General features: G+C 33.7%; 1 protein-coding gene across 1 annotated transcript; it reads left to right on the top strand.

Annotated features, from left to right (window-relative positions):
* The first annotated feature begins 77 nt into the window (after nt 1-77).
* Nucleotides 78-18,820, top strand: msl-3 (male-specific lethal 3). The gene is made up of 11 exons (XM_089249256.1): nt 78-318; nt 1,565-1,647; nt 2,581-2,676; nt 2,821-2,959; nt 3,594-3,686; nt 5,362-5,501; nt 7,379-7,513; nt 10,881-11,122; nt 11,302-11,901; nt 14,715-14,799; nt 17,272-18,820. Exons 1-11 carry the CDS (start codon nt 208-210, stop codon nt 17,378-17,380), a joined length of 1,833 nt encoding a protein of 610 aa, XP_089105382.1. The 5' UTR covers nt 78-207; the 3' UTR covers nt 17,381-18,820.
* The last annotated feature ends 1,453 nt before the right edge of the window (nt 18,821-20,273 follow it).

Here is a 20,273-nt window from a genome sequence, read left to right as displayed (position 1 = left end):
CTGGCAACAGGTGGGTGAAATCCTAGAAGTCAGGAATGTGTATTTAGACTCTGATTGGTTCAGTGATTGGGGAAGACGGATCAATCGAACCAATCGGAAGCCTTCGTTCCTGTGTGCCGTCTAGGTTTTGTTGTATTTTGACGGTGTTTTGTTTTGTTATGAAAGTGAAGGGTTTCTCAATGTCTGCCGAGGTTTTGTTCATCTAAAATGGTATCAACAGTATCTACCCGAGGCGTTAAATTCAAATTTTCGGAAGGAGAGAAAGTGCTGTGCTATGAACCAGATCCAACCAAAGCTAAAGTTTTGTACGACTCTAAGGTAACAAGTGTCAATATGAAGTAGCATCCATATGGTGTTGGCAATCAATATTTCGGGGGGGGGGGAAGGGAAGGAGGGCGCGGGATGTAATAGGGACCCTTTTGGCCGGGATCTTCGTGGGCCTCCTTCTAAGTAACATTTTTCATGGGCAGGATCTGTTTCTCGCAGAGGCGAACGGGGCACATGCCAAGGGCCCGAAATTGGCTACTTTTTTTTTATCTCCCCTCCCCACGCCTCTATCTCTAATAACACTGCTCATAATGGACCCCCAAAATTTTATATTTACCCAGGGCCCAGACTTCTGAGAGAAAAATTCCAGTTCGTAGGTTCCCTTTCCATTTGAAAAAAAGGAAAACACCAGCACCTTCTCTTGAGATGGCAAAGTTTACTATACAGTAAGATCTTGGTGTAATGTCATCTCTGTCTAATTTTACTTCAGTTCTGAAACACATAGGTGCAACTAGATGCTTTGTCAGCTGGGGCAAACGTGTATTTTAATGCCACTGTGTAATGTAGAAAGAGCTATAGAAGGGTCAATTTGGCACCCTCATTTGTCTAGCACCAGACCCATCTACTCCCCCGTCCAGTTGCGGCCCTGCTATTAGAGAGACAAGTATACCTACAATGACATAGAAAGCAACAGACCCACATTGATACAATCATTACACTTCACTCATTGTTTGAAAAGTAAATGACAGCAATAAAAATTCAGGCGTAACACTAGATACACACTTAGACTGATGTACACATGCACCCATTCGGTGCAAACTCATTTGGTTGTAAATTTCCCATGGCGACAGACAAAATGTGATCAGTTTGAAAGAAAAAAAATATGTCCCATCCAGCATAGTTAACAAACTAGGCTTCCTCATTCCCAAGTCACCTGGAAAATGTCATTTTTATTCTGCCCGTGAGGTTGACATTATGCCAAGCTCTAATTTGTATTGAATTTATTTTCATGTGAAATGGTTTACATTTGCACCAGGGCTTGACAAATCCCAGATTGCCATGGCGACTAAAAATTTTTAAATTTTCAAATCAACCTAAAATCTTTCTGGAAAAGTTGAGAAAGACATTTTTTGATCTGTTTTGCTTAAGAATTTGGCTCCTTAAAAAATTTCTGTCGCCTACATTTTAGTGTGATTTGTCAAGCCCCTCTCATATTTGCTTTTCATTTAATTTTTTAATGAGCGCAATGTTTCATTTATTGTATGACATCAAATTTTTACTTTTGTTTTTATTTCAGGTTTTAGAACTGAATGTTAGTCGTGATAATAGAGGGCGCAAAATCCCAGAATATCTAATCCATTTCTTCGGTTGGAGTAGCAGGTATCATTGTTACTATTCTGTCTAATGATATATTAAAATGCTTTTTGCATCATGTAAAATTGATGTACAATAATTTCTGAGAGAAATGCATTGCTGTAAGTGGCATATTTGTGACTCCCTATTAAAAAAGTCATGCCACAGATAACAACAGGCCTACAATGATGCAATTATTCAGTCATTAGTTACTTCACTCATAGTCAGAAAAATTGATGGTAGATGGCAGTACTGTAACAAGTTTAGAAGTTCCGCAGAGGAATATGGACGAGGTGCAAGTCTGGTTTAGTAGAATTGTAACAAGCGTTACATAGAAACGAACTTCACATCAATTTTATTACACGTACATGTACATTTCAACATTTACAGATTTGTTAGAAGTTCCGCCAAGGAACATGGACAAGGTACATGTGTTCCGTGGTACATTCATGAAAAATTACTTTGTAAAATCTAAAACTAGTTAGAAATGAAATACTTTTTTTTACTTCATTTCACTTTAAATATATATATCCAACAAGACAAAATCTGGAGTAAAATTCAATTTATTGCAACGGAAGATATATGGTTTTATATGCTTTGTTTCAAAGCATCAATGCACAAACTCTGTCCCGCATTGCTCATTCCATATTTGGTTGCCAAAAGAGTAATTTAACTCTCGTATGATTCACAAATATATATTAATGACCAGAACTTCAGAACTTACCTGCAAGCAAAAGAATTAGTCACCAGTGCTTTGATCTGTATGCAAGGTCTACAGACAATTTCCTATTTCTCTACAATCTCAGTCTTTTTAACTTTGTTTAGATTTTCATTGTCATAAACACAAGTGATATTTATGCTACGCATTTCTGCATGTAAAGCAAAATTCTGTTATTAATGCTTGTTTTTTTTATTAATGCTGATAGTTTGACAATAAATAATACAAGTTTCTTGTTTTAGTTGGGATCGCTGCGTGAAAGAGGAATTTATATTGCAAGACACAGAAGAAAACAGAGTATTGCAAGCAAAGCTGGCTCAAGAAGCTGCTGCATACTTGTATGTTTCTCTTTGTATGAATATTTTCAATTTTAAAACCATGGCTAGTCGAAACTTAATTTTCACTGTACATGGTAAATAAATAGATTGGCTTTTTATCATTCGTTGTTAATCATGTGAAAAAAAAAATTAATTTTGTTGTAGGAAAGGCAAACGCAAGGGTAAACTTCCGCCGATAATAAAGGAATCTCTCTTGAAAAAAGAAAGTGAAGAATCCACAGAGCCTGATACTATGGTGAAAACTGAAGATGCTGAATCATCTGGGAGCAGCGATTCATCTGATGTAATTTTTTTTCAATTCTTTTATAATAATTTGCTTTAATACCTTCGTAAAATATGTAATTTAGAATTATAGTATCAATAATTTATTGTCTATTAATCTTATAATCATAATTAAAATAATGATAAATTTATTACCCTCATATACAAAACGTTTTTGTGTCTACCCACCTCTCTCTGGGATAGAAAAACAATTATTGCTGTAGCAATGGGATGAAAATTCACTGAGATATTGGTGATGGAAATCATTGATTTTCATTCCTTTCCACGTCTTTGCAAAGTCCTGAAAATTATTGAGTCTTGGTTATTTTAGCATGTAAATATGCAACAAAAATTGTGAATTCCAATACATTCAAATCAGTTAACAGCCAGTGTTAAGTGACTGTGCCCTGTTATAAAAGCTAATTTTGATATTTTACTGTTTCTATTGAAAACGCTGTTTAAAATTTACTATTAGAATCTTGATTAAAGTTTCCAGTTATATTATGGGTTTAAAAAAAAACACTTTTTTTTATATCATCCAACATGCGTGATGTAACCATAGTTTAAGAGTAAAAAATATATATATTTGCTACATTTGAGTGCTAGTGATTGGATTATCACTACTTGGATTATAATTATTTATAATTACTAAACAGGAGGAATGTGAAAGGAATATTCAGATCAAAATGCCAGAACCACTCAAAGATAAATTGGTGGACGATGCTATTTTCGTTACTCTTGATAATAAGGTAAGCTGTTGAGACTTCATTTGATTTTGACTTGGAGCCAATTTAGAAACAATTAGTGTCAAACGCATATCTACTGCAGAATGATTTTGATGCCACTAACGATTTTGTCTGAAGCATGTTATTCAGATATCTATAATTGTGTCACAGAAAGTTGTTACTTATTGTCTACACAATGATCATTTGATCATTTTTGTTGAACCATGGTCATTTTCTGCACATGAAGGCTAATTAGACCGGGACCTACAATTTATTGTTGATTCTAAATGCCAGCCTGTTTTTATACTCTCCAAGAGGTTGGTGCACTAACCTCTCGATGTGGGACACCCTGCAATAGCAATCTTTTTTTTATGGTCATGTCACCATTTCTGTTGTACTCCTGCATCAGGAAAGATTCTGACAAGGACAAACCAGCTATTGAACTCACGACACCTCTAAACATGCTTCGGTACTTTAGGCGAGTATCTTATCTATCTGGGCCATCACACCCTTGTCTACACAAAAATGGCTGTTTTGATGAAATAAAGGTCTTCATAAAATGGTTAGGGTAAAATAAAAAAAATTTTGTGCTTTTATAAATGGCTGAATATCAAAATAATTTGACTGCTTTTTAATTCCGATATTATCACTATTAAAAAAGGATTTTTCATACTTAAAATGTAGAACATTATTTCCTCCTATTTACTTTGAAAAATGATCAAATGGCACTCAGCAAAGCATGTATGAACGAGCCAATTGTTCTTGTTGATGGGAGTCTGATGCACAATGTGGTGCAGTTTCCCATCAAAATAGTCTGCATTATGTTGAGCCTCTCGTCTTAAACAGTTTTTGTCTGGTTCAGCATAGCACTGCAATGTCTGTGTCGACCCAGCATTGAAAGTGTTGCATAGTAATAGTTTCGTGTACAAAACCATTTTTACTTCATTATAAGTTTACATAGCTACTCACCTTGGAGAATGAGAATTAGGGAGATTTTTGTAGCGATTCACATTAAACTGCCTATTTTTGTTAAACTTCCCACTATTACTGCACTCAAATAAAAATCAGACTAATCAATAAAATTGTCATTGAGCGTAAAATGGGACGAGTGCAACGTGACATATGGTCAACCATGAGGCCGGTATTACACTATAAAAGTTTGGTAAAGTTCTTTTATAAAACTTGAAAAATGCAACAAATAAACTTATCGGTTAGATTCAAATGAATGTAACCAATAAGCTTATTGGTTGTTTTTCAAAGTTCTGTAAAATAACTTTTATCAAACTTTTATAGTGTAATCCCAACTTGACAGAGGGAATTTCGTGATTTTACTAACGAGAAACAAAACTCATTCTGACTGCTTAGCAAATTTTTATTTTTTCCTCTTCGAAATAACATATTTCTTCACAATTTAGCTTAGATAGCAACCTGTGACGTTAATTTAGGGGGGGGGGGTGCAGACAAAGGATTTTTCCTGGATTCTTTAAGAATAAAATTTCCCCCTCAAAAGTAGGGGTTTTTTTGCAATTATGGTCAAAATTTAGGGGATATAAGAGCTATTTAATAGTCTGGGAGAGGGAAACTTTGAATTTATGTAAAATATTTTAGTTCTTGCCAATTTAAACATTAACAACTCAAAAGAAAATTATAATTAGATGGTTTCAGCTGCTGAGAGCGCTAAAAATTTGTTTCTTCTTAGCTGATACACTTGCCATGTGAATGCAACGTTGTTTCAATTCTTGAAGATTATGTGAAGCATTTGGCTGTGCAATTGCTATCACCACAAGATAAAGATTTTAAAACTGGGAAAGTGATGTCTATTTCGTTCATCCAGTCAAAGTATGTTTTGATTTCTTTCATTTTGGATTGGTACGGTTAAAATCTAATAGTCTATGCTACTTATTAGAATCATGGATAATGTTATCATTTGGATAAATTAAGTTCTTTGCCAAAGTGATATTCTATCACTTCAGCAAAGAACTTAATGGACCAATATACCATAACATGGGGAAAAAATTGTTTATAGTTATCGGGACTTCGGATAATACAGGGGATGCTCGTTATAACAATCCTATGTTATAGCGACCATTCCATTACAATGACCAGTAGGAAAAGTCCCAAATGTTTTCATATAATACTGTGCTATATATTTTCCTTTGGATATAACAACCTTCCAATATAAGGCCGTTTTCAAGTGTGGAACAATGGGGGTCATTATAGCGAGTGTCAAGAGAGACTGTATTATCAGTTTTTTTACACGTTTTGAAGCAAAGGTTTAACCAAACTCTTTTTTCCCCCATAAGTTATCACTATTATGATGCAAGACAGTGCGAGGCTATGAGGTGTTCTCTGCGCCCCCCCCCCCCCCCTTCATTGACAAACATTTCCGTACTTAATGTCATAGATGATACGTAGATATGCATGGAGCTGCTTTTTCAATGGCCTCGCCAGGGTTTAAGCTATGGTCACATTTTTCGCAAAATGCGAAAGAAGTAGCAGCCACTTTTGCAAAAATGCGTACAGGAGGTACGAAATGAGAAGACATCCAACCATAAATCATTAGCATTGTAGCATTTTGCTAAAGCTTTTCCCCTATTTTCGGTTTTTTTGCTAAAATAATTTTATATTATTTTATATTAATTTTATCTAGCTTAAATCCTGGTCCTCGCTATAGTGAAAGCGAATTTATGACGATAAAAGAAAAGCCCTTTTTTTCAGTTCTTGTTCAGTTTCTTTCAGTTGACCAGATTCAAGTTCATTTTTCCAAGAGATTTTCTCAAAGAATACATGAAATGTACATTTAAAAAAAGTAATCCATGATGTACTACATACATTAGGCAGTTTCATTCTAATGCCTCACAATGGTTGAATAAAAAAAAATGGAGGATTTTAGCTTGGAAAGGGGAAAAAGTCCCATTTTAGTTTATAATAAAAAAAAAGAACGATTGAACATTTTGTAAGCAATAGTGTGGGAAAGGAAAAACAGTTGTCCTATTTTACCACACCTGTTTATCATATGTCCTGTTGGACCAAACGGGACACAATCACCGTACTTGCAAACAGGATTTTTTTAAACATATAGTTATCAGTCAATTATTGTTATCAGAAACCCCGAGTTCCGATGCGATCTCATTAAGCAGCATGGACTGTTATTAGTATTATTTTCCAAAGAATGAATATTTTTGTGAGAAAACATTTGATGAATTGTCAATATCAAATCCTCACACATAAAATACAATTCAACGAGCAGTGCAATTCAAGTATTTAATTTGTATTATGGTGTTGAGTTGACAATGTTTAACTGTGTACAGTAGAGCTTTGGATTACGAGTAACTCCGTTCACGAGTGATTTGCAAGATGACCAAAAATGTTTAACAAATTTTGACCCGATATACGAGTGATGTCTCACAATGCGAACTAAAATTTCAGAATTTTTAAAACAGATTTTGACTTTGAAAAGCAAGATATTTCACACAATACAAGTATTACATGGACCAAAGACTTCTAGGACCATTATAGCTTTAAGTTTAAAAAGAAAAAAAAAGTTTAGGTGCATTGACCTCTGAATAGGGAATATTGATAGCACTCAGCTATACATTCTATTCATTTTCTTATTTATCTCATTATTTGAAAAGAATTAATGCACAATATTTGTCTAGCTATGTGGGTTATATGATTTTTATTATTTATCTCTCTCTCTCTCTCTCTCTCTTTAGGATAGATTTCGCTAAAGAAGTTATGGATGGTATTCGGTTGTATTTTGATTTCACATTGCCACACTTATTGTTGTACCGTCAAGAGAAGAAACAATTTTATACTTTAGGCAGTACATGCTCGCCTATTAAGAGAAGGTGATTTTTGTTATTGTATGCTAATTTTTACAATTTTTCATGAATTTAACTTCTAGAGATTTTTCCACATTGAAGTCTTTTTCTATAATGCTTGCTATAATACTTCCTTTCCATATACTTGTTCAAATTTTTTGCTTTATCATTGCATAATATTTTTCTCTACCTCAGAACACTTAAAAATATTTTTTGGTATATATTTTTTCAAGTACAATAGAACCTCTCTAATCCAGACTCTTCAGGAGTTGGATTGCAGAATATGAATCAAGTGTTGTTCATTTCCGAATTTTTAATGTTTAATGTTGAATATGACAACATCTACAGTTAACTGTACAGAGTCTAGAAATGAAATATTTCAATCAAAGCTGACTAATCACATTCATTGAGACACACAGGTGCCATCATTGTTCCCACTTTCCCAGAAGCCCAAACATTGCAGTGTGGACACAAACATGCAATAAAAAAGCTCTAATGGAATTTTGATATGAAGAGAAACATCAAAGTCCCTGGCTGAGAAAAGAAAAAACCTTGGCAGAAGTGTCTGGATTATAAATCAGTATGAAGTGGAGAGGTTCTACTGTAATTTACGTGCATCACTATAATGTTATCAATTTGATCTGTGCAACTTAATAGTTATAGCCCCTCTCAAAAGTTTAAAGCACAAAAAGAACATGGCAAATAAGATGTGAAATTAATAGCAAATAAACGTTTGATATTTTTGCTATTGGACATTTGAATCTGCTTCGAAAGTTTAAGCACAACACGAAAAAATCCTAGTACAATACTTGCAGTCCCAAAATAAAGTGTAAATTATGTTTTCCTGTCCCTGTATTACTAAAAAACATATTTGAATTAACAGAATCTTATTTTGAAGGATTCCTCACTTAGCAATACTGAACTCAATACATCCTCGATAGCAATACTGAGGCTTTCTAGAGGCTTTTATTGCTCTTCATGATTTAGGGTTGGGTTTCTTCCGAGCAAGTGGAAGAAACTGGAAGAAAATAAGAATGTGTACTAATTATTCTTTAATTAGCATGCATACAATAATGCTCATTTCACCTCATTGATTGTGAAATAATATCAAATATGTTTTGAAAGCAATTTTTTTATAAACATTTAATTATAAATATCTCACTGAAATGTGCAATATTTAATTTTCCAATAAAGCACACATATTGAAACCAGAGTGGACAGGTTTTTGATGCATGATAAATTTTGACGGTTGTTAAAAACTTCAAATATTGCTTTCAATACGAAAATTCTCATTGGAAAAACACACGTTAATTGCACGTAATGTTTAAAATATAAAATAATTTTCTACTCTCTACAGAGTTATTTTGTACAATATATATATTGTTTCCGTATAAAAATATACAATTTTAATAGATCATAGCATAAAAGCTGAAGGAAAAACTATAGCACTATACTATTTGATATTCTTCAATTCCAGATGATTCTCGCTCTTCCAAAATTTCTTTACCTGCTTATAGGCCTATATGTGTATTGATATAAACCACATGCTATACTCTTTTCATAACAAATGGGTGTTTAAAAATGTCATATATTTAATGTTGATTTATGTTATTAAATTATCTAGATAATCACTGATACTTAAGAGAATATCTTTATTGCTCGTAAGATTAGAATATATCTAGCAATCAAATATTAAATTATAGTACTAAAATGTCTTTTAATTTGGAGTGCTGCCTTGTATATGGTGCTTAAGAAACTCCTGTAACTTATTCTTAGTGCAAAAGTAAGAATAACCAAGTTTTACTATGATGTGGTATATTTACTGGCATTTATATAATGCAATGTTTTTCCAATTGAAGCTGTATTTAAATGTGCAAAACAATGATTTGTGTATATCAAGTCCTGCCAGCTCTGCTTTGATTGAAAATACTCTTTAAAACTCTAAATTTATACAACCTAAGCTAAGAAATTTTTAGGTGAGAATAAATTAGTTTAATTAGTGTATTGACAGAGCTGCGTAAAAATTTTTAATGTGAAATAAAATTTTGGGCAGATCGGAAAATTTAAAATATCAAAATATATATTTTATGCACAGTAATTATAATTCAAAATATAATACACTTTAATCTACCTGAAAGTGTTTTTTTTTTAATTTAATATATCTATCAGGTTAAAAAAATAACTGTTATAACATTGACAATCAATTTTTTCACTGTTTCAGTACTGCGTTTTTGAGGTCAAAATCCTAACCCTGATCCCTTATCACACATATTTTGAATAAACAACTCTCTTTGACAGTAAATTGAACAAAGATAATCAATAGTTTCGATAAAATGAACCATAAAATTATGTATTATTTGTTCTATATTCTTTGTGTCGAAAAATTCAAAATCGCAAATTATAATTGGTATTCTGTTTTAATTATTGCAGACCTGCCAACTCTCCGGATTTTGGCAGAAAATTAGATTTTACACGAGCTTTCACGTTGTCATGACGTCAATGACTGCTGTCGTTTTTAGGGAAAACACCCATAGAGAACAGCCGTGGTATTTTCCATCTAGCAGCCATAAAAAAGTCTCGGTGACCGCATTTAAGCAACTGGCAAAGATGTGACTTTGTTTACGTAACGTTTATCTGCAATTATTTATCAGGGGCATGACCTTGGTTGCCAAAATTCCCATGTAATCGTTATTGTATTCTATTAACAGGCATGCAGTAAACACAAGTTTTTTCATCAGCACCTTCGTATTTTGAAGTTTTTAAATTGTTTCCTCCGATTAAATAATGTCTTCAGAAAGAAAATATAAAACTTTGAGCTAATAAAGCTAAATATAAAGCTTTTAATAGTTCATATACTCAAGATTATCATTCACTGATAGCATCCACGAAAGGAAACACTTATGTTTTATGAACAGTAAGTAGATGTGATTTCTCTATTCTGCATGGAAAGAACTGACATGAAATTATATTCTGCTCGAAGGCAATGCAGAACCTGCCTGATCGGTTAAGAACATTAGAAATTTGTCTGTGTCACTGTCCAATTTGCACTTGAAGATTCTAGACATCTCCCTCATGAACTGCGATGAAGTGGGTGTTTTAATTCACTAACTAAAACTTTCCCTCTTCTTCATTCCGCTCTAAAAACATGTCATTTCAGCAGACACAACACGTCTTCTTTAAAATTAGCATAAAGTTCTTAAACTTTTGAGACTGATTTTTTACCGGCATTAAAAATATATATTCTAACTAACTATAAGTGTTATATTCAATAAAATACATTCATTTTAAAATTTGGATTGCACTTTGATTGTATTATATAATTGGTTATATTATATAATTTTTAATTTGTGTTTTTGATTTTATCACCATTTTCGCTATATTAATTCTGTTACAGTGGCACGGGAAATGTGCAAAGAAGTAGAACAGCTCCATCAAATCTTGATGCAGATGGGACTCCTATCACACCCGGTGAGCAAACAAAAACAACTCAAAGCAGTCCGTCGGCTCATACAAGAGGTGGATTACGAAATCAGTCAGTTGGTCATAAATCCCCCCCATCACAAAGAAATGAGGAATCTGGCATTTCTGGTAGAAAACATAGTCGTGGCCAATCAAGCAAGGATACCAGTCCGCCTTGTGAGTATTTAAATTGATCACAAATTAATTGATCACTATACCATATACTAATTATGACATTATTTTTGTTTCACAATAAATTTAAAAAATCACTCTTGTGTATAGTTGATAGATAAGCAATTTGATGCAGCTAACTGAACTGGCTTGTCGTTGCTAAAATTTAAATTTTATTCATGTAGGCAAGAAATTAAGAGTCACTGGATCGCGACAGGGTCTGAGATCAAGGGCAAGAAACAAATCGTCTGAGGATATTGTCACCAGCGTGAAAACAGATCCCACAAATGTCACCACATCATCTGATGCAGATACTCCCAAAATGACTCATCCTGAGCCTGTGCCATCTCCAACAAGTCCCATCAGGCAAACTCGCAGATCGGTACATAGCATAGCTGCTTCATCAACTTCCTGTCCCATAACAAACACACACAAGTTGCAGACCACTCCGAAAAAGAGCTCCTCTGCTAATGCAACCATCACTGCGAATGGTGCAAATCTTGTAACACCCCTGTCCGTTTGCGTTTGTCCTGTCGTTGCTCTGACACCCAGTTCAACCAATTTGAGTGGTGTTAGTAACCCAAAGAATGAAAAAGGATCAGTGCAATCACCTTTACAGACACCAGTCATCACCTTGCAGTCATCATCATCCACACCACAGCAAAGCCATTCAAGTTTACTGAAAGAGGTTCTGGCTTGGAAAATATTACCTGACTACATCTATGACTTGAAACCTGTTTCTCCATCTCTCATTTATGGAGGACCACATCTGCTCCGATTGTTTGGTATGACTATGAATTACAAATTACTAATACTTTTGAACACATCTTGCATGAAACTGCACTGAATTTAATTTGTCTGCCATTTAAATATTTTCAAATATGAAAATATATTGCTGTAAATAATTATAACTGATAATAAATACATTAACTGATAAAGGAAACGTTTTCATTCACATCAGTGCAAAATTAACTTCTGGTGAATTTGAATCAACTGCCTTATGAAATTTTGGATGTAGAATAACTGCATAGCCAATAAATATCCTTATAAGATATCTGTGAATCCCACAAAACATGATGCATTATTTTATAGCATGAAGTCCTTTGTCATTTTTAAAATTCGAGACACAGAGCTTTGGCTGCAGAGTATCTTGAGTCACAAGCTTAATTATTTACTGAAAGTTACTCGTATCAGGAATAACTCATATTTCAAGGCAAATTTTCTTATTCAAAATAATGTAAAGAAGTTTAATTCATTCTATAGACTCCATAATAGATATGCTAATAAAAATTAATTCACATTAACACAGTGCGCATAATAAAGTAAATTTTACTCGAGAGAGTCAGTCAGTCAGTCATGCTTGTAAATTAAATATTCGCTCAGAAGTTGAAGCATTTCTAGCAACTAACATAATTCAGGTTTGTTTACAGGTGTAATGTAATTATCCTCCAAGATTTGGAAAGGTCATATTTAAAAAATTTATTATGAATACAACAAGAAATGTTTCACACCACCATATACAGGGTGTCTTATGGCTAAACTTTAAGGGAAGGTAAAATACACATAAAAAAGCATTTTTTGTATAGTAGTGTGGGGACGGAAATGAAAAGTGTTGGCGGAGAAACTCTGGTGAGGACCTCAGTCGCTGCTGCAACTGTTTGTGAAACACCTGGCATTTTCGAAAGGATATGCCAATCACTTGCTAGACGCTGCCAAACCTGTATTGATGTCGGTGGTGGCACATTTGAGCACTTACTGTAATTATTAATGTAAATAAAAAGCTTTTTTTCCATTTCCTCAACATTTTGTGTTTTTCCGCCAATACTTTTCATTTCTGACCCCACATTATACATTAAATGCTTCTTTATGTGTATTTTATCTTCCCTTAAAGTTTGGCCCATGAGTTCAAGGACACCCTTTTGAGAATCACTTCAAGTTATGTATAAGCTTTTACAACTGTTCAATATGTGCACCTTTTTTTGGTGACATGCCATACTTCAATTCTAAAATGAAGTTCTTGCCATACTCATCCCAACTTATCACAGTCAATTGCAGCAGATGCACCTGTAATTCTTTCTTGCAGTTCTGTTGGCATAGAAAGTATGAGTACATGATCTTTGATATGACCCCGTTTAAGTCAGATGAGCGTTGGGGGCCCCATGGAAGAAGAGGAGTGCCATCTTGTTAAGCACGTCCAATCCAAGGAAGTGAAAGCTCAGCATTTAAGTATTCATGCACTTCTCCAAGAAAATTTGGGGAAACCCCATCTTGCAGAAGACATCGTGAATGTGGGGGGTCCAGTTTTGTTAAATTTTTTATACCACATATAAATTGTATTGTCTGTTAGTGCTTCAATTTAGTATTTTATACGAAATTTATGCTGTACTGTAATATAGTTAGTGATTACTTGATAGTAAAACTTGAAGTGATTCTTTATATGGTTGTAGGAGGAACGCTTTTTGTGCTGTATTCATAACAGTTTTTTTTTTAATATAACCTTTCCAAGCCCCGGACGGAATTATGTTACACCCAATATTTTTAATACAAATACAACACCACAACAGGCAAAATGCCCAACGAGGTAGCTGAGAAAAAGATGCCCATAAAAATATGGATGTCATATATTTAGATTTTTGATTTCATCTGTTTTAGTTTTTTCCCCTTTCATTATTGGCCAACCCCCTGAGAGGCCACCTCATGGTGTATAATCTATATTATACACAATGGTAGACTGGTTCAAATTAAAAGAGCATCACCTCTCTCCAATTGCTAAACGCAGGTACTCGATTCAGGGTTCTACTCTCACCATACCAGTCTCTAGTTTGCAGCATCCAATTTTTTTTTACTATTTTCCTGTATACCCTTATGGGTGGGTAAGGGTATACAGGTGTGTTCTACAGATCATCATTGGCCATTGAATAAAGTAATTTCTTTTATGGACTTCTTATAACTACTTCAATTTAACTTCTTAGCTCTTAATGCACCCCTTGGAAAAGTATTTCATGCAAGCTAAAAAAATTGTGCACCAAATTATGTATAAGTTTGCTGTTGCTCCAAATCCTCAAAAGCCTTCAGTCTCTTCTTTATATTTTTATGGGGGTTCTCCAGCAAATATAGTTGGTGCTGAATTTAAACGAACTGATAAGTTTTTGGAGCTAGTCTTCTGATCCCAAACACTGTCAATTTTCGGAACGTCTTTCCCATTTGCAAACTTTTGATTTTATGAACTAATTGTCTGGATGAGTTCATATAAAAATGAGCCTTGACTTCTGTTTGTTCTCTGAAGAATCCTACACAACTAAAAAATTTCACACATTGGGCGGGTAGTGTATATCGCACATAAAGCTCAAATTACCATGAGGTATTCTGAGTGGATTTGTTATGTCATTTTTTATCACAATTTTATTACGATTTTCTTCGACCAAAGTCTCAAGACATCTTGAGGTTGACTTGGGAAAGGTTATTCACACACATATTGTACTTAGAATTTGCTGGATAAACTGGAGAAATGCTAGTACACAAAAATTTTATAGAGGTGGGAAATGGAAATAGTTTTATCACATTTTGTACTTCTAACAGAAGTTCCTTTTTGTTTCAGTCAAGCTACCAGAGCTCCTCTATAAAAGCAGCATTACACAGAAGCAGATGGTGCCACTTCTTCAAACTGTTGATGATTTTCTCCAGTAAGTATTACTACATCTATCGCTGGGCCTTAATAAATTGCAGGTGCCAAGTCAGTGTGGTGGCTAGAGGAAAAAAATGGTGTCAAATTTCAAAATTTTTCGTATGTGTTTACAAAATTTGAGTCTGAAACTTTGGGAATTTGTGTCAGTGTGCCTACATAAGGGCTTGACAAATCAAAAAAAAAAAAAAAAAAATGATACGCTCTTCCCCAAGGACACAGAAATGGATCTCTTCAGAAATGGTAGCCCTTGTTCATGAACTAGCCCATCAAAGTCACATTCAATAATGCAATCAGCCCACAGTATTCTCCGTACTGAATTTAAAAAAAAAAAAAAAAAAAAAAAACCTTCAAACGCACATACTCTGGGTTACAGTGCTACATGTAGTTCCGTATCGTAAACAGTTATGTAGTTTGCTCCATGCACCAGCCAGGTTTGTTAGGAGCCAAGAATGATTTCAATCTACAGAAAAACCGTTCTAAACAAGGGTCCGTTTCCTATGTTAGAAGACACACACACACACACACTGTCATGGAATCAGAAATTTTTGTCTCATTCAGACTCCAATTTAGCTATAACATAGAAAATGCTATGCTAATACTGATTCTATATTTGTCATGGCGACTGGGATTTGTCAAGCCATGGTCTACATGCAGGATGGGGGGGGGGGGGGGTGTCACATGAAAATTTGATCAGTTCCCCAAACTCAAGTTGACGTAAGTAATATTTAATTCCTTATGTAACTTTTTGAGGGGGGAAATACAAGGTGATTATTATTAAAGTTCCTGTACTCTGTGTAGTTTCTCTTAAAAACTGCTTATCCAAATACAGACAAAATTTTAGAATATCTTAATAAGACCATGGAAGAGATATTTATGAAATAAAAAAAAATAGATGAAATTTTTTATCACCAGCTGAAAAATCGTTTTGCTTTTATTGCATTTTACATTTTCTCATGATCCATATAGCATATATACCAAGTTTCAAGGGAATACATCTGCCAGAACGGCCGCTTCATGGGTCTTAGCAGTGTCAGTATACTGAAACTGCTCAGACCAATGTAGCACCCGTCAGTATACCGGCATTACTCAGACCTATGTAGACTTCATTCTTGAGGACATATTCTATTGAAACTTGGTATATACGGGGTGATTATAAAAAAACTATTCCGACATATGGGCCCCTAACTATCATACCATTCACAGAAACTGAATGAAATTTTGGCATAAGGTATTTCGAAGTATGCGCTCAAGAATGATATGAAAAACAACAGTGTCACTCTAACAGTTACGGTGAGAAAATTTCGAAAATATCAAATGGCAACACCAAGTTTTTTGTATTGGAATGCGATCTTCATACTGAAAAACACTAAATAGCGTTGGAATGGCACCTGTAGCACGAAAATCCCCGGAGCTAGGCAAGGAAAAAGTAAAAAGGGCTTTGCCGTGCACCAGAGCATTAATGTTCATTTCATTCGTCACACCGTTTCTTCGGCTGAGATCCCAGCCTGATTAGTCCTCCACAAGGTCATGTGGAAAATTTGTGAAACATAATGAAATGCTTTATTTTATGCTGCTTCTCTGTCCTTATTGGTTGTCCTCACTTTTAGCCTATCTACCGCCGGTGATTTTCATGCTACAGTTGCCATTCGAACGCTATTTAGGGTTTTTCACAATGGAGATCACATTCCAATACAAAAAACTTGGTGTTGCCATTTGATATTTTCGAAATTTTCTCACTGTAACCGTAACTGTTAGAGTGACACTGTTGTTTTCCATATCATTCTTGAGCGCATACATCAAAATACCTTATTCCAAAATTTCATTCAGTTTCTGTGAATGGTATGATAGTTAGGGGCCCATATGTCGGGATAGTTTTTTTATACTCACCCTGTATATATATATACACTATATGGTCCATGAGGAAAAAGAAAATAAAAAAGCACCACTTTTCACTTGGTGGTTGAAAATTGAACTATTTTTTTCTATTTCATGAATCTCTCTCAAGGTCTCATTAAGATATCCTAAACATTTGTATGTATTCAGATAAGCAGTTTGAGAAAAGCTATTCAGAGTATGAGAACTTTAATTATAATCACCCTGTATTTATCCAAAGGAGACTTATTGTATTAATGATTGATGTTGAAGAAATCACTCGAAGCAAGTTACCATTTTTGTAGTTGTAATTTCCCTATTGTTAGAGTCTTTGATTTTGAAGTTACTATTGATATACATTCGAATCCCATTTTAACAAATACCTTTATAGCTAAAATCTTGTTTTAATGAATAGTTTTCTGTTCCCTCAGATAAGTTTACATAGGAACATGTAAAAACCTGGAATGCCTTTATAATTAAATGATTTCTCCTGTCTCTTGGAGTTCGTTATAGCAGGATTTGATTGTTTTTCCAATTCTGAATGATCATTGTTTTCATCATTGCATTGAATTCATATTGATTTTCTTTTTTGCTGTAGATACTTGATTGAGAGAAAAGATGGACTTGTTCATCCATCATTATATGTCAGTGCATGTCAAGATGATATCGTTGTTCAGCCCTCTCACACCAGTTCCCGTGCAATATAAATCTTCATTCCTCAATGTTCTCATGAGAAGTACCGCTTCATTTGTGTTGTACCTCTTCATTTGCAATGTCATCGGCCTATTAGTCTTAGATTTTGCTTCAATCTATTTTAAGCTATCTCGTTGTGGTTCAAGAAATTGTGAGTTGATGTCAAATATATATATTCTGGAAAGTGTTCATTGTGGTTTTTTTTTACGAGTTGTGTATATTTTTTTTAACCAAGTCAGAATTTCTTTTTTTTCAGTTTGCAGCCTAATTATTCTGTGATAAGATTAACCAGTAACTTTGACTTTTCTAGGTGAAGGTCTTGTTTAAAAAAGAAAAGATTATACACACAGGGTGTCCTGTAAGTGTTAATGCTGTCTTTATCTCATAAACTGTTTGTCATAAAAGTATGATTCCAATTTAAAAAATCCTCAAATGCATACAAAAATTACCCTGTGCCAGTTTTGAGATTGTTATGAAAATGCAGTGTGCAACAAAATAAAAAAAAACCTAAATTTTTAAACAGCCCCCCCCCCTCCCCAAGGGTCCTCTAACTTCCAATTAGAATGTTACTCTGTATCTCCTGAGGCCAACAGAAAAAATTCCATGTTTCTAAGCAGGGTTGTTTGGTTTAAACCATGTTTTCTTTAACCCACTGGTTTTGTTTTTTTTCCAAAAAAAATGAATAAAAGTGGCCTAAATATAATTTTTTTCCCCCCTTGAAAAGTATCATATTGGTTCGTTATTAGCCAAAATTTTTCATTCTTACCACATTTTATGTTCTTGGAGTAAATTCTTTGATGAATATCTTTAAATGATATAAGATGGTGTTAGTGGGGTTTTTTTTTTTTCAGAAAGTCACTTGAATATATATATACAGCGTATATATATAATTTTTTTTTTTCTTATGAAGTATCTTAGTTATTTAAACTGATGATATACAGAAACTAAAATTTCTCATTTTTACTAAATATTTTGGCTACATTCCAATGCCCTATCTTTAGCAAATTCATGAATAAAGATTGCATTACACATCTAAATATAATGGTGTATTATCTCACAAGGTTTTTTTTCCTTCACAAAGAAGCAGCAACAGCAGTGATTTCACTGTCATGCTAACCAGGGTTGGCAGGTTTTTGATGCATGGTAGTTTTTGACGGTTTAAACCACCATGTCAAAAACCTCATTAAGTCATCACCCTAATAAATCATCATTTTTCTTTAGGCCTGTCCAGTTTTCATAGATAACAGTGTTATTAAACCCTCGTTTACTCATCACTAATTTCAGTTAACTCATCACCATGAAAAAGGTGGAGATAGAGAATTATAATTTCTATGGCTTTCTTTAAAAAAATAGCTTGTTAACAACATTGTCATATAAGTCACCATAAAAGCCTTATGTTCCAAAATGGAACACAGTTCAAGCAACAAAAGTCACGCTGGGAAGCTCATTTGCCGGACTGTTCAAGCTAGACCTGATTTTCACATGGACTTCACTGATTTAGGGCTTCAAATTTGAACAAATTAAATTTGTTGAAAAACCAGACATTTTTTCAAAGTTGAGTTCTTCTAATGTGTGCTTTTTCTTACCCCGGGCCCTCCACACATCCCTCAAAGTGGACCCTATGTTCGAGACTACCTTGTAATTAGCATGTGAAAGATTACCTTGTAGTTGTTTCATGAACTACTGATAAAGAATTAAAACACTAAGATTAAATTTCATGTGTATGTAAAATTGATGTGCAGTAGTTCTGTTCTGAAGAAAAGCTAACTAATCTAGCAGTTGCTCTGATTAGTCTAAATTAAAAATTACTAGTATAACCCAAACTATACCAGTATATTTTAAGACAATAAGGTAAACTCTAAAAAGCTAAAAACTTCAATTTTTTTTCTTTTGCAATCTATAAGTTTTATTAATATTGTAATTTTAATTCATATTTGCATAAATGTTGTTACTTTAAATTTATACGATTTTCACAATATTTCGCATTGAAACTGACGGCATTTTGCTTATGCAATCATATTTTTTTTAGATAACGTGAGGGGACGACTTATCGAGGTTTTACTGTATTGCTTTTCAATTTTAAAATTCCTGTTGAAAATTCACACATTGATTGCATGTAATGTTTAAAATGACTGTGTTATACAAATAATAAATACTTAATATGATTGTAAAATAATAAATAATATTCTGCTGTCTACAGAATTATTTTGGACAAGATATGTGTATTTTTTCCTGTAAAATATACAAAGTGAATAGAGCATAGCATAAATGTTGAAGGGAAAAAATATGGAATGATTCAATATTCTTCAATTCAAGATGAGATTCTCAACCTTCCGAAATTTCTTCAACTGCTTATGTATGTGTATTGATATAAACCATCTGCTGTACTCTTTTCATAACATATAGGTGATTAAAAGTTCTTTTACGCCAAAAATGTAATGTTGATTTTTGTCATTATTAAATTATCCAGATAATCACTGATACTTGAAACAATACCTTTATTGTGCATAACATGAGAATGCATCTAGCAATCAAAACACTAAATTGTTGGACCATGTGATATGTAAGAAACTCCTATAACTTATATTACAGGAGTTATATTTCATATAATATATATATAATTATTATAAAGCACAATAGTAAGAATGACTAAGTTTGACTATTATATGGTGTATTTACTATCATTTATAATGCAATGGTTTTCCAGTTGAAGATGTATCTATATGTGCAAACTAATGCTTTGGATGTCAAGTGCAGCCAGCTCTGCTTTGATTGAAAATACTCTTTAAAACTCTGCATTTATAAAACCTAAGCCATTAAAATGTTTGTGGTAATAAATGGGTTTAATTAGTGTTAGCATATGCTGCTCAAGAACTTTCGATATGGAATAAAATTGTAAGCAGATCA

This window comes from Pholcus phalangioides, unplaced genomic scaffold (genome assembly GCF_987345545.1).
Source record: "Pholcus phalangioides strain wild (caught in Gottingen) unplaced genomic scaffold, Ppha-v1.0 ptg000003l_1, whole genome shotgun sequence".
In the NCBI taxonomy this organism is placed as follows: domain Eukaryota; kingdom Metazoa; phylum Arthropoda; class Arachnida; order Araneae; family Pholcidae; genus Pholcus; species Pholcus phalangioides.
Note: the sequence above shows the minus strand (reverse complement) of the source record. Positions and strands in the feature narration are given on the sequence as shown.